Source organism: Myotis davidii, unplaced genomic scaffold, assembly GCF_000327345.1.
Source record: "Myotis davidii unplaced genomic scaffold, ASM32734v1 scaffold6, whole genome shotgun sequence".
Taxonomy (NCBI): Eukaryota; Metazoa; Chordata; class Mammalia; order Chiroptera; family Vespertilionidae; genus Myotis; species Myotis davidii.
The window spans coordinates 10875016-10890684 of record NW_006383011.1 but is presented as its reverse complement, the minus strand read 5'-3'; the positions used below and the strand labels follow the sequence as shown (position 1 = coordinate 10890684).

Here is a 15669-nt window from a genome sequence, read left to right as displayed (position 1 = left end):
AGACCGTACCCTTTTATGTAATGATGTTTACTTTGAATTTATATTAGTTCACACAAACACTCCATCCATGCTTTTGTTCCGGCCCTCCGGTCCAGTTTAAGAACCCATTGTGGCCCTCGAGTCAAAAAGTTTGCCCACCCCTGTCATAGGGCCTGGGACAGACTAATTCTCTAACATCTTCAGTATCTTCTAAACCACTAAAGTTAGTCCATCTTACAATTTACTTTAAGCTTATTGGTTTGAGTTTAGTTTAATTTACTAAAGTCCTTGAACCACAGTGTTTCAAATCGCCAAATAAGAAATGTAAAACGATTATCTGATTTTGTACATAAACCTAAGCTAAAAAAAGATGAGTATTTTCTTAAACCATGAGTCATAGACTCCCCATTATAAATCAGACTACATACTGGTAATCTATAATATATAACATATTTATTTCCAGTGTTTTCGTGTCTTTATCTCATTTAAACTTTACCCCGTTCTGTAAACTTAAAGGAAGAATTATCACTCTCACTCCTAAAATGGGAAAACACTGGTGAAGGGAGCACTGGAGGAATTAGCAAGAGTACATATGGGGAGCATACCCAAACTGCAACTACCACCCCCACCTAGTTTTCCAAAGGAGTAAGCAGGTTCAACTTCAACAAGTAGGTTAACTATGTTCAATTATTACCTATTACTAGGGTGGGGAACCTTTTTTCTGCCTAGGCCCTAGGGCCACTTGGATGTTTATAACATCATTCAAGGGACATACAAAATTATCCACTTGAAAACTAACCTGCTATAGTTGGTCAAACATTCAATTAACTCACCCTAATGCTTTGGCAGGGCCAGACCAAATGATTTCACAGGCCTTATATGGCCCACAGGCCGGACATTCCCCAGCCCTGACAAAAAAGTAAGTCTCTTTACCCAATGAGATCAAGAACAACAATTGGTCCTAAATCACAAATGTCATAAATGTCCCTGGTGGGAAAAGAAGTATGTTGGCTGCAAACACTGAGCATGCCATGGGCACAGATGGATGAGACTGACAGAGGAACTGACAAGTGCATGGGTAAAAGTGAGGTTGGCTGTTAAATTGACATCTATCTCTTCATTCTGCATGTTCTTATTAATGTGGATCCCTTGTACACACCCAGAATAAAGATAAGGGTGGCTGTGTGGCCCAGAGCTGCTCACTCAGGGATAAGGGATCCTTAGTGCTTCTCCAGCGTCTCCATTCTGACAGACTGTGCTCGCTTACAAACTCCTCGGGCTGACTGAGGGGGGCTCCTCTGCTGCCCCACAGCTTTCTGCAGTGCTGATAAGCCTTTCAGGTCACCTGGCTGCATCACGGTAACCCTCCCTTTAAAGCTAAATAAACCATTTGTTTACGCTAATATATGTGTGGAAGCTTAATCATTTGCAGTCAAGCCAAATTGGACCAGAACACATTTGTTATGGAAAGCTTAAGTGACCCGCCCATGCTGACACTGTCAATCAACAACATATCTGATACCAGAATCAAGTGATTTGACTTCAAGTCTAAGGTTCTTTAAACTGTGATCAAACCTAAAATAATTCTCTAACATCTTCTAAGCCACTGAAACTTTTAGGAGATCCTTCCACTTAATAATAATAATAATAATAATAATAACAATTTTTTATTATTAAAGGAAATAGCATAGTTATTTCAGATTTTGGCCCTAACTTTAATTGCACCATTTTGATCTTCCCGCCCCTCCATGAGCACAATAGATCACTGGCTTGATGAACAATTGGAGGTCTAAACCATATTTATTTGAACTGAAGCAGTCTTTCATCTGTAGATTATTAACACAGATAATAATATGCCCATCACTGCCATCTTAGTTTATTATGCCAGTGAGTAAGGGAATTTTATAATCATCTATGTGGTATTTCAAATCACACAAAATTCCTGTGAAAGTTTCAGTGACGCAGAGCATTCCCAGATGTGTTGCCACGAGGCTGAGAAGATGGAGCCATGCCCTGCATTTAGAGTATGAAAAAGCCCAGACGCTGTAGGTAAAACACACTTTCATGAAAACCTGTTAAAACCAGATTTCAATTTATTAAATAAATCTCTTTCTTTTTGGAGTGTGGTACTAATCATAGTTAGAAAATTATGTCTGAAATCATGCTGTACATTTAAGTTACTTTTCTGACCACATCATTTTCAATTATGTTAAATCAAATTTATCTATAGATCTACTAGCAGACAGGCAACCTTTAACTTTTCATTCTTATATGGAATTCTCCAATTTTGTTCATTTGGTTGTATGTACTGACAGAAGAACAATCCCAAATAGGATACTTGTTATAGGAAGTTTTATTAAAATCAAAACAATGATCAAAATAAACCCAAATCTTAATGCATCATGCTTATTAATGCCAACTTTACAACAGCACAGAACTGCACATACATCACATATACCCACTATCTATACCTCCCACAACCATGCATCTCTGGCCTGCCCTCCTGCCAACATTCAAATGATCTAATATGATGATTATTCCTTACACAAGCTCTACCTAGTGCCTAAATAAGAAGCCCTTGGTGGAGCCAGTCTATTGCAGGGTAATGTACCCATACACAATTTTTACCTTCATCTGGACAAACTTACTGCATGTTAAAGTCTTCCGAGTAAACGCTCGCATATCTTTACTGATAAGCTGCAATAATTTTCCCATTTGGCATATGCTTTCTCTTTTGATTTTTTGTTCCCAAGTCCATTGCCCAAAGTCTATCTGTTCTGGATGGATAACTGTTCTCTACTGCTGAAGATACATAAGTAGTAAAAGCACATGCAATTCTCAACATTAAGAATTGCATGCCAGTGAGTTTTCCAGCATTACCATTTTAAAAACTCTGTACTAGAAGGCTCAGAGAATCCAGATTACTTTTTTCTTCCACAGAAACCTCTCCAACAGTTTGAATATATCTCAGTTCAAGAGCATATTTTCCTTAATGTCTGTTTTTGATTGAGAAAACTTACTTAAATGTAATTATCTGAGAAATAAGACATTTCTACATATGCATAAGTTCACTTGTTAAAAACCTATTCAACATGTTTTATGTAGTTACATTTCATGTAAAAATAGCAGTGAAGAAATAATTTTCTTAACTTAAGATACATAATCTGGTTAACAAAACGAAGTTAAAGTAAAATAAATCTAAGTACAAAATAGGAATATTTTGCATATATTATGTTTAAACTGGTTTCCTTGTGTAAAATCTACTACTACATGCTCTGTAATTGTTTTAATTAGCTTGTAAACTTTTCTTAAAAGAATATTATATTGATTTTTAGAGAGAGAGGAAAGGAGAAGAGAGAATCATCAATGTGAGTGTGTAACATGGATCAGCTGCCTTCTGCATGCCTCCTACTGGGGATCAAGCCCATAACATGGGCATGTGGCCTCATCGGGAATCGAACCAGTAACCTCTCAGTGCACAGAATGGTGCCCAACTGAGCCACACTAGCCAGGACTTAAAAACTTTTTAATAAGCTAGAGTAAGTTGAGAAGTTATTTTAAAACAGTCATAAAATATCGATTTGAGAGTAAATTGAGAATTTGTTTTAAAACAGTCATATAAAATATCAATCAGTCCTAACCGGTTTGGCCAGTGGATAGAGCGTTGGCCTGCGGACTCAAGGGTCCCGGGTTCGATTCCAGTCAAGGGCATGTACCTTGGTTGCGGGCACATCCCCAGTAGGGAGTGTGCAGGAGGCAGCTGATCGATGTTTCTCTCTCATCGATGTTTCTAACTCTCTATCCCTCTCCCTTCCTCCCTGTAAAAAAATCAATAAAATATTTTTAAAAATAAATAAATAAAATAAAATATCAATCAATTCACAGAATTTTCACCCAGCTCACCTCCATACTTTACCAACACATCAGCATGCATTCAGTAAGTACAGGTAGAAATAAAGGATGGTAATACTTCCTTTTAGAAATGATAAAATACTTAAGAGAGAACACAAATACAAACACATCCTGGAAAAGAAAATTAAGTTTAGCATTTTTCTAACAAACTAAACATTCACTAACAAGATTTTTAGGACTCATTTTGTTTACATAATCCTTACTAAAGTTACAAGGATATCATTAAATAAAAATATCAGTAAATACCTCCTTTTCTTTATATGCCCCTTAGGCTAACCTTATAAAATCAGATATGATTTTTGTTGAAGGAAATTACTATCATCTCCCTCCCAGTCCCATCCTTTCTCCAAATAAAGAAAATGCAAATGATGCCCTACTTAATATATTCTCCGACAACTCTCATTACTTAAAATTACAATATAACTAGAGAAGAGAAGAAAACATAGTCACGTGTCTTTAAAACTTGTACTTTCTTACCAATATGTTGTTGTAGAGCCCAGGAGGAGTTTGAGACACGAGCAGAGAGCTTCTTTTCAACAGCTGGAGGAAGTCTCCTCCAATTAGTAAACTCCAAAGTAAAGATAAGGGTGTCATCGCTGACTAAGTCAGTCCTGTATTAGCAAGATGTTAATGCACCATTAGACACCAAATACATCAAGGATTCATCCTGAAAATAAACACCACATACCTATTCTTACAACGCCTTACTAAGGAAGGCATAAAACTACAGCATAGAAAATATTCATGTAACTGGAGGCAAGTTCAGTGGATATGAATAATCATCTACAGGTTCTTAAAACAAACTGAATTGACTCTGTTTAACAGATGACAAGAGGAAACTCTACTCTCAGAGAGGGTAGGAACTTTCCTTCCAACTCCCCAGCAGCAGTGTCAAAAAAAGACAGAGACAGCAACCAGTGTCCTCAGCAGATTGGCCATTATCTCCTCCCAACTGGACCATCTTGCTTTAAAAGTCCTGAAGGGTTAAAGCCCAAATACCCAAATTATCCCTAAACTAAGTATACGGGAGAGACAGCTTGCTTCTGCCCAACTCCCAGGGATGTGTAACTGTTCTCCTCTAAGAACCTTGTGCATTATAGATTCAGCTCTAACGAATGTAGCAGAATCAGTTTTGTCTCTAAGAACCAAAAGCAAGTCTTCAGAACAGTTCTCTATTTCTAAAAAATAATTTCAGATTTCCTACCAACCTACCCAAAAGAGACTTCCCCCAATTTAATAAGCATTTGAATCTAATGGAAAGAGCACTGATCTAGGACAGTTTCTGAGTTCTAATATTATCTCCACTATTTACAACATGTTGCAAAAATTCTTCAAGTCCTTGATCCCGGTCCTCTAAAATGAGAATAATACTCAACCTATTTCAGGGGACTAATTGTGAAAATAATATGAGAAAATACAATAAACATACTTTTAAAACTATAAAATGTTATATAAATGTTTGATATTACTAAAAACTGGTTTGAAATTTTCATTAGGCCTGATAACATGAAATATAGTCAAAGTGTAATGAGAACTATACATTCTAACAATTACTCAATTAGGTACTCAATTAGGTACTCCCCTACCATCACACTGTCTGAAGAAAAAGAAAATGATTAAGGCCTCTAGTAATTACTTTAAAAAGAGAAATTCTTTTCAAGGTCGTTTTTTGGTTTATTTTTTGGACTCATTATTGAGCAAGGACTAAAGAAGGGGGGGAAATAAAAAGAAAAAAAAGAAACTAAATAAAATGCTCTAAACTTGTCATCTCAAAGACAATTTACTTTTTATAATTTCAAAGTATCCTTGAAATGTCTGATCAGCATATGAAAATTATTTCCCAGATTCTTAATTCTCTAATACGCAAACTTCTATATAACAAAGAACTCAATGTTGCACAAATGCCTTGGGAAAACATTTTACTTCTAAAGAATCTTTCAATGAAATCACAACTTTGAGGAAATACTAGAACAAATAAAATGATAAAGTACATTCAAGGGCAAAAAAATCTCCTTGACTTTCTAGGAACTCCACACCAAGTTTACTTGGCTTTGGTTCCTTATTTCTTTTGTAATGGTTTCATTTTTCTGCATCAATGTGCTTTAAGTCACACTGGAACCAAATACTAAGTCATTTTTATTCAGTTATCTAAACACACACAAGAAATAACCCTGTTTACACAGCTTTAGATAAAATAACTAATTTTACCAATGCTGATAATGCCACTAAAAATGTATTGTTACTGTACTACTCTGACCATTATGTTGTACGAAGAAGTTGTACAATCATAAATGAATGACAGTTAATCAACTAAATGTACGGATGACATTTACTTTCTATTACTTATTACATTCAGTTGGAGGTACCTACTGTTGCATTTAAAGTTGAAAAAAATATTTCAACTCTGTAGATTATATTGTGATAGGCAATTATTCAGCCAGATACATTTTTAAAGAACATTTAAGACAAAAAATACCTAGGAAAGACATTTATAATTTACATGACAAAGATTAAGCAACTGACTTTCATGTGATATAAATAAGATATAACCAAAATCCACTTTAACAGCATATTGGAATTTTATGGGAGAATTTTTCTTATAACAGCTCTATCTATGAATGTAAATTTGATCAGAGGAAGCAAAACATTTATCATATTCAGTGTAAACACTGGCTTTATCCATTCAATAGAAGATCAGAGAACAAAAATTTGACCATATTAAGCACTTTTTTTTGAAGTAAAATTTTCTAATGAATATAAAGTTACCCCTTCTGAGTAAACCATATGCAATTGGCATTCTCAGTCCAAATAGCTGCAAGTTTTACAATTTACTTCAAAGAAATTTGTAGTTTATGGGTTCTTAATTCCTTTATATCCTAACCCATCCAATAAATACAGCTTATACTATATTTAATGGCTTATTACCACAAAAATTATCAAATGGGCTATTCACACTGGGGAAAGGGAGGCCTCTCAGAACTGAATGGGAGAGTATATTTCACAAAACCTTCTAGGAGAATAAGTCTAAATAATTCCCTCTCCTTCCAGCAGTCTATGTAATTGGCTGAGGAAGAAAGAAAAAAGGGCAATATTTAATTTTTCCCCCTGCATAGGTTCTTCCTAATTGAGGAGCAAACCAGAGCAAGGTAATATGGCATAGATCCCCCCAGGATAGGCAAACGATTAAAATACCTGAAATCACACGATATAATCAACATATCCCCATGGATACACAGGACTAAGGCAGCATCACACAGTGGTTAGAAAGACAGACTTGAGCCACAAAAAGGGCAACCTGGGTTCAAAACTAAGCTCTACTAACTAGCTGTGTGAACTTGGCAAGTATGTTAATTACTGTACCTCAATTGTAAAATAAAAATAATAGTATTCAATGTATTTTATAGTAAACTAGAGGCCTGGGGCATGAATTCTTGCACCAGTGGGGTCCCTTGGCCTGGCCTGCGGGATCAGGCTGAAACCAACGTCCGCTGAGGGGTCATGGATTGCAAGAGGGTGCAGGCCAGGCCGAGGGACCCCACCGGTGCACGATTGGGGCCGGGGAGGGATGCAGGAGGTTGGCCAGCCAGGGAGGGACCACAGGAGGGCTCCAGGGAGTGTCCTGCCCATCATGCTCAGTCCTGATTGGTCAGACCCCCAGCAGCAAGCTAATCTACTGGTCGGAGCGACTGCCCCCTGGTGGTCAGTGCACGTCATAGCAAGTGGTTGAGCAGCCTTAGCATATCATTAGCATATTACAATTTGATTGGTTGAACTGACAACCGGACACTTAGCATATTGGGCTTTTACTATGTAGGGTAAGTTACTATAAAGAACTTAAAAATAATGCCTACTATGCGTTAGGTAGTATTCTAAGTGTTGGTTAAAAAAATAAACTAGAAACTAGAAATACATATTCTAGAAACCAGAGAACTGAAAGTAACAGGCAAGTAATATGGAGTTGAGTTAGTAGCTTCAGTAGGAGAAAACAAAGAGTGTGGCTGAGAAGAAAGTGGTGCCTTGGGGACAAGCACCAAGTGAGGGAAGAGAATAAAGGGGACACACTGTCAAAGCTGTCTGTCCACAGCCACCTGCCTTTTGGGGCTGGATTTCCAGCTAGAGTCAGGGAGTAAATACTAGAATGGTGAAGGGCAACTGCAGCTAGCTGTCAGGCACCCAAACACAACAATAAAATTCACTAAGTAAAATGTTATGGGTACTTAAATAGCTTTGTTAACAGCTAGACACAGCATTCATTAGCGAATATTTATATCTCAGTTGCATGTGTGTGTGTGAGTGTGTATCTGTTAATAAGACAAGTACAGTATACATATACAAATAACTTTTTAAAATCAAAGATTTCTAAATAAACTGCCAATAATCTTTTCTCATTCAATTTGTCTTAAAAATACAATGTTTCAGTGAAACTATATTGAAAAGATATAGAGGGAAGTGCACAAATGAGCATTTGACAGATAACTATGTATTAATCAGGGACTCAACTTGCTGTAAACTAAACAAAAAGTAACGTGGAGATGAGAATGTGTATCTAAATTTTGCTTTTGTTTCTATATTCCTCAAACCACCTACAACAAAGCCCTGGGCAGAAAGCCTCTGCTTAGTGAAAATTCCTGAATTCTTTACAATGGCAGATATAATAAAAAGGTGAAATACTGGAATACTGCCAAATAAAGATCTGTTCTTCACATACAGATGGGGAAACCGCCTAAATTTACAAGTAGGGACCATTCAGTTACCTGGATGAACCTCTTTTGAAAAGATAAACAAGATATCAAAATACTTTTCTGCTGACACAGAAAATCTCAAAATACGTCTAAACATTATGTTAGTAAATGGTAGTTTCTGAAGTACAAAACTTAAGCCTTCTAGAATGTTTTATTGAAATTTTATAAAATTAAAATATCCCTATCCTCTATTTTCCTAGGGAGTTATATTTTATCTTCCCACTTGAATTATCAGGTCAAAGGAATTTTCTACTGCTACAAGTTCCTTCACAGCCCTGACTAGACACTGACAACTTTTGCAAAGGCTGGAGGCTGGGAATGGTTTTCCTCTTCTTGCCCAAGAAAAATCCTGACCCAACTTTCATATAATCACTTGTACAGGCTACCCTTCTGAGAAACTACCTGAAGTAAACAAGTTTCATCCTCAGCTACTTCAGAAACTAGTATTTATTAAGGGAGACAAAGTTCAAATCAACAAAATGCTGTACAACAGGAGTACTTAGTCTAGCTGACTAGGGGGTACCAGAAATCTATAAAGCAGGTACAACCATGCTGTCAGAGGATTTTAACAGGGGTATGAGCAGTGGTCTAGGTAGAAGAAATATCCTCTCAGAAGAGTTTACTGGCATGAATACAATCAGGGACTCAACCTGCTGTAAACTAAACAAAAAGTTAAGTGGGATGAGAATGTGTATCTAAATTTGCTTTTGCTTCTATAGTCCATAGGCATAATCCCTTTCTACTCCCTTCCAGTCATTTCCTACCTTTTTCTAGGAATCTATCCCTACATTCAATCTCGCTATTAGCAGCCCCCTCCCCCCAATCCAGCCATCAGAGTCACATACACACACACCCTCATCCCAACACCAGATCTCAAGAAATTGAGGGAACTTAAATATAGTATATTCACTCAAAAAGGTAAGGTCCACTATTGTACGATTTCTTACCAAGAACTGCATAGAAGATTCAGTGGGTCAAATCCAGCAAGCAGGAGAGATGGCAACCATTCCTTATATTTCGTCTGTGCTTTAACTGCATGATTTATAAATTCAGACATATGGTTCCATGGTGCCAATGGGCAACCTTTCCTCAAAAAGTAACGAAATACTGAAAATTTCTCATACTTCAGGCAGTATGCCAAATGAAGTTCATTTAGCTGGACTCCATATTTCAAAAGAATATTCACAATTCCATAAAATTCACAGCTCCACCACAAAAAAAAAAGAGAAAAAGAAGTTAGACTTTTACATAAAAAATAAATGTTACAAATAATTACTAGTAGTTACAGTTGGAAAATAAGAACAGCATATGGGATAGTAGATGATTTTTACATATCTAGTATATTTGAGAGTAGGGGACTAGGGACAAGGGAGCGTTTTACTTTTTAATTTCCACCCCCCTGCATGGTTTTTAATTTTTAACTATAAGCAAACAGTGCCCTTAGAGTTCTAAATATTCATCTTAAATAATTTTAAAGATTATCATTGACAAATAGAAAACTTCTCAAAACTGTGGTATTTTTTTAAAATATATTTTTATTGGTTTCAGAGAAGAAGGGAGAGGGAGAGAGAAAGATAGAAACATGATGGAAGAGGGAATCATTGATTGACTACCCCCTGCACTCCCCCGATTGGGGATCAAGCCCGCAATCTGGGCATGTGCCCTTTGCAGGAATTGAACCCGGGACCCTTCAGTCTGCAGGCTAACGCTCTATTCACTAAGCCAAACTGGCAAGGGCAAAACTGTGACATTTTTGTACAATTAAGTATCTCTACTACAAAATATTTGCCAAACCAAGTTATTAAACAATGCGATCTGTCTCTAAAGACTCATCCTAGGAATCACCAAAATACCATTTCCTTTAGCAATAACCTTAGTCAATGTCCCCTTTACTTTCAAATTTCTAATGATAAAAAATAATCATCTAGAAAAGCTGTTTTTAATTAACAAACATTTAACATAGCTTTATTTCTAAATTAATCTACTTTATCATATACTTTTACAGAATAAAAGTACATCATTTTGTATCTATTAAGCTGTTGCTGTTTCCTTAATATTTTATCATTCAATATCAGTAAGTTCTGGTTAAACTGATTAAAAATAAGTGCAATCCTTTTTTGAGAGAGCTAAGTGGCAAGATGTAACAAAAGAAGTATCACAGCAAAGCTGTAAGAGCACAGACTGAAGCCAGCCTGCTCAGCTACCTACTAACCCTGGGACTCTGAATAAGTCACTTAACCTTCCTGGCACACAGAATTAGCATTGTATAAATATTTGTTGCATGAAACATTAGTCCCCGAAAATGATCCATATAAAAAAGGCTCCAAAATGAAAATATCTGAGAAACCCTATAATACAGAGTGAGTCCAGAAAAGAAATATAGGGTAAACATCTTTTTAAAGAATATGCTGGTTATATTTTCAAATTATATGCTAAAACCTCCAGATACCTGAGAAGAAGTGCCTTTAAAATTAAAGCAAAGAATTCAATTATTAACCTGAAATAAGCACAATAAAAAGTAAAAAATACCCCAAAATCTATAAATAAAGTAGTATAATATTGTAAACATAAGATCAAATTTTTGTAGATTCATTCCCCTCTCAGGAATCCACACAGCACCATCATAAGAAAAATTTTTTAAAGCCCTTCAAGAAAGAAACCTATTTAACATTACTTAACCCTATGTTTCCAAATTAACTATTTTATCCCATGTAATATTCATTAATGATCTATAGAATTAGTATTGTACAAAAACACACTTCGGAAAACCCAGCTCTAAACTTCTTCCAATTACCATATTGCCCTGTGTTAGAAGAGACAAACCACATTCTAAAAGGCTTATAAAACTGCCTAATACTACATTTATTAACACATTTCCAACAAAACTACCTATAATATGGTAATAAACATAAAATAAACTGGGAAATCATAAAATTTGTCAGCATGCCCTGAGCTTCTGAGAAGACTAAAGGTCTCAAATATATATATATAAGCTCCAGAAACACAAGCAACTTCAGTGCTCTATATGACCTTCATTATTGCATGTTATTGAGCAACAGTAGCCCTAGAGCATAGATAACCTTTGGTTAAATAGTAAATTGTATAAATAGATTAAAAAGAAAACAGTGCATCCTATTTAATCCTTGCAGAGCACTTGGTCCTGCCTAAAACACTCACAGAGATGTATGGTCCTTGATATTTGGTCCTGTATCAAAATACCCAGAGACATCTGATCCACACCCACCTATTTAACTTATTCCACGTGTCACTACCAGCTAGGCTACCAAGGCAGGAAGCATTACTATTGACTAGAGGCCCAGGGCACAAAATTCATACGGGGGGTGGGGGGGTCCCTCAGCCCGGCCTGCACTCTCTCCAATCCAGAAATCCTTGGGGGATAACTGGCAGTCGGACATCCCTCTTGCAATCCGGGTCCACTGGCTGCTAACAGCTCACCTGCTTGCCTGCCTGATTGCCCCTAACCCCTCTGCCTGCCTGCCTGATCGTCCCTAACTGCTCTCCCCTGCCAGCCTGATCGCCCCTAACCACCTCTGCCTCGCCCCCGCCACTGTGGCTTTGTCCAGAAGGACGTCCAGAATGATGTCTGGAAGATGTCCGGTCTATCCGGTCTAATTAACATATTACCCTTTTATTGGTATAGATAATACAGTCAAAACCAATTACTGGATCCATAAAACATGGTAGTATTTTTATGTATGAACCCACAAGTATAAATAAATATCATGGGCTATCTGAAACCACAGATGTTTTTTAATCAGGGACATTTTGGACAGGACCAAATTTGAAGGCACTTTTGCTCTGGCCGGGTAATTCAGTTGGTTAGAGTGTCGTTCCGATATGCCAAAGTTAAGGGTTCAATCCCTGGTCAGGACACATACAAACCAATGAATGCATAAATAAGTGTGACAACAAATCAATGTTATGTTCTCTCTCTCTCTCTCTCTCCCTCTCTCTCTTAAAAAAAAAAGTCAATAAACTTAAAAAAAAAGGTCAAGGTCCTTTTGGCTTGCACTAAACGTTTCAGTGGACATTTTGGACAAGACCAAATATCTGCTAATATAAACACCACGAACTAAATGTGACACATTAAGAAACTGCACATTATATAAACAGTGAAAATCATCAAATACTGAAAAAAAGGAGAGGTTTAAAACCTAAAAAAGCAATGTCTGCACCTTATCTTGGGGCCTGCACATTTTCCATTATTTTGCTCTTTGAAGTTTAAAAATTTGCACAGAAACAGTGCCCAGAAAAGAAAGAAGCACAGTAAGAGGAAATTCAACATATTAACAAAATTTATTTTAAACAGAAATGGGCAAACAGCTTGAGCATTTTATGTTCAATTAGCCAACAAAATGTCTAACCAACTTATTAACTGAATGATCAAAGACCATATAAGTTTTACTGAATGGTTTTCAGCCATTTGCTGAATACAAAATACATTAGGTCCTATGTGTGATTATGATGAAGAAAAAGGACACACAATTTCTATAAAATTAATGTGCTAGCAAGGATCAGTATCAATTCAAAAGACAAAATCAAGTTTGTTAAGTCATGATCTCTTCCTACAGTCATATATAAAAGGCGTTAATATTTGTTCAAATTGTCCTGAACTTTCTCAACTTCTCTCTTCTTTTATACATTCTAGATAAAGGAATCTTTTTCTTATATTTCCTCATTTCAGTTCAATTACTCAACTGTGCCCTTGAAAGAATGGCTTTCATGTTACTGTAGCTGTTAACTTTTTAGCCCCAAAGGACAAAGACTGTTTTTGTGTAGTAATGAAGGAGACCTCTTTCCATGAGAAAAGCTAAAGGTCACTGCTTCAAATGGAAGCTCATCCTCTCAAAGGGATGCCCAGGAAAAATGTTTCAGGATGCTAATCCTGAGCTAAAAAGTTAAATAAAGTGAATAAAACAATGAAGAAGAAAAATTGTAAAACCCAGAGCCATTATTTACATCTATTATTTTTATTACCATATGATATCAACTGTACTATTTGTAAAAGCATATAGAAGAGTTCACTAGAACACGACAGGCCAACAGTGAAAGAAAGGCCACAAATACTAAATATCTAGATCTCAGAGAAATACCAAAAAAAAAAAAAAAAAACACAAATAAGAAAATAAAAGTTTTAAACTCATCAACAAAGTCAATAAATTTTTTAAAATGTTGCCTACTTAGTATATTAGGCTTTTATTATATAGGATGCTCATGATTTCTAAATAGTCTTGCCTGGTTGTGGTTGCTCAGTGGATTGAGCTTCGTCCCATGGACCAAGGATCTGGGGGTTCCATTCCCAGTCTGGATACAAGGCTCGATCCCCAATAGGGGGCATGCAGGAAGCAGCCAATCAATGAGTCTCTCTCATCATTGATGTTTCTCTCTCTCTCTTTCTCCCCCTCTCCCTTCCTTTCTGAAATCAATATATATATGTTTTTGTTTTGTTTTGTTTTGTTTTTAAGAATCAAAAATGTTGCCCTGCCAGTGTGGCTCAGTTGGTTGGGCATAATCTCGTGTACCAAAAGATTGACAGTTGGATTCCTAATCAGGGCACATGCCTAGGTTGCGGCTCAATCCCTGGGAGGGGGTTTGCAAGAGGCAGCCAATTGATGTTTAGCTCTCACATAGATCTCTCTCTCTCTCTCTCTCTACCTATTTATCTCTCTCTCTATTTCTCTCTCTCTCTCTCTTTAAAAGTCAATAAAAATATTTAGTTAAATAACAATGTTGATTAAATAATTGCTAAATGGAATATAGGAAATTAATACATTATTTCATTAAGGAGCAAGAAAACATAATAGTTATTTCAAATGAAAATTATATTAAATTATCCTTGCTTTAAAAATGGGAATTCTAGTTAATTTAGGTATGTTACTGTAGAATAGCGATTTTCAACTGGTGTGCCACAAGAATTTTTATAACATACAATACCTGACTATCTAGTCAGGGCACTGACCTCTCTTCCCTTAGACCAGGGGTGGGCAAACTTTTTGCCTCGAGGGTCACAATAGGTTCTTAAACTGGACTGGAGGGCCAGAACAAAAGCATGGATGGAGTGTTTGTGTGAACTAATATAAATTCAAAGTAAACATCATTACATAAAAGGGTACGGTCTTTTTTTTCAATAGTTTTATTCATTTCAAACGGGCCAGATCCGCAGGCCGTAGTTTGCCCACAGCTGCCTTAGACTGTCAAATAAAAAAATGACTACAGCCAGCACAACAATAGCCATCTGGTGTGAATGAATCAAAATTATAATCATTTTTTTGTCAGAATAACAAAAATGTAACATATTTTTTGGTGTGCTGCAGAATTTTAGTAGTTTGTGTATGCCATGAGATGAAAAAGGTAGAAAATTGCTGCTGCAGAGAATCCAAATTTTAAGATGCATACTTATTAAAAAAATTAACACACTTTTCAATTTTGATTTTTTTTTCTACAAGCACCAAGCTATAATATTACATCTTGATATACTAAAACAAAACCTACTAGGAGAATGTCAGTTTTCTTCCTTGATCAGAAAAGTTTGTAAGAGCCCCAAAATATTAAAAACAAAAACAAAAACAAAACAAAACAAAAAAAAATAGCCCCAAAATAACCAAATGCTTTTCTCATTACATTTACAGTGACTGACATGCAAACTAAGAGCTAGACATTAGCTAATATAAATGTAGTCTAGAGACTAACATTTTAACTTATATGCTTTCTAGATAAAGAAAGGATGGTAGGGAGAAGAAAATTAACCCTGTTATTTTTCTACTGTGAAAAAATTGTGCTATGAATTATACTTGTCAATTCCTTTATATACACATGCAAGCATATATGATTATGATACTATCATCTTTTAAATTTAGCCCTTGGGAAAGGTTTCTCTTCAATTAAATTCTCCACAAAGTAGGTAAAAATGGCAAAGATGTATTAAAATTAAGTCTATTGCCATGGATCCCACGCAAATGAAAAGTCAATTAGAAAGACTAGGAAACAGATATTTGATGTTTTAACTTTTTCCCTA

At 36.0% G+C, this 15669-nt stretch overlaps 1 protein-coding gene across 2 annotated transcripts in view; it reads right to left on the bottom strand.

Annotated features, from left to right (window-relative positions):
• Nucleotides 1–15669, bottom strand: part of ASB3 (ankyrin repeat and SOCS box containing 3) — a 61022-nt gene that overhangs the window by 2312 nt on the left and 43041 nt on the right. For both annotated transcript variants that reach the window (XM_015557869.1, XM_006778603.2), the window contains exons 8-9: nucleotides 9581–9838; nucleotides 4369–4502 (exon numbers count right to left, since the gene is read on the bottom strand). In XM_015557869.1, the coding sequence (XP_015413355.1) occupies nucleotides 4369–4502; nucleotides 9581–9838 (392 nt within the window). The remainder of the gene's footprint in view (nucleotides 1–4368; nucleotides 4503–9580; nucleotides 9839–15669) is intronic.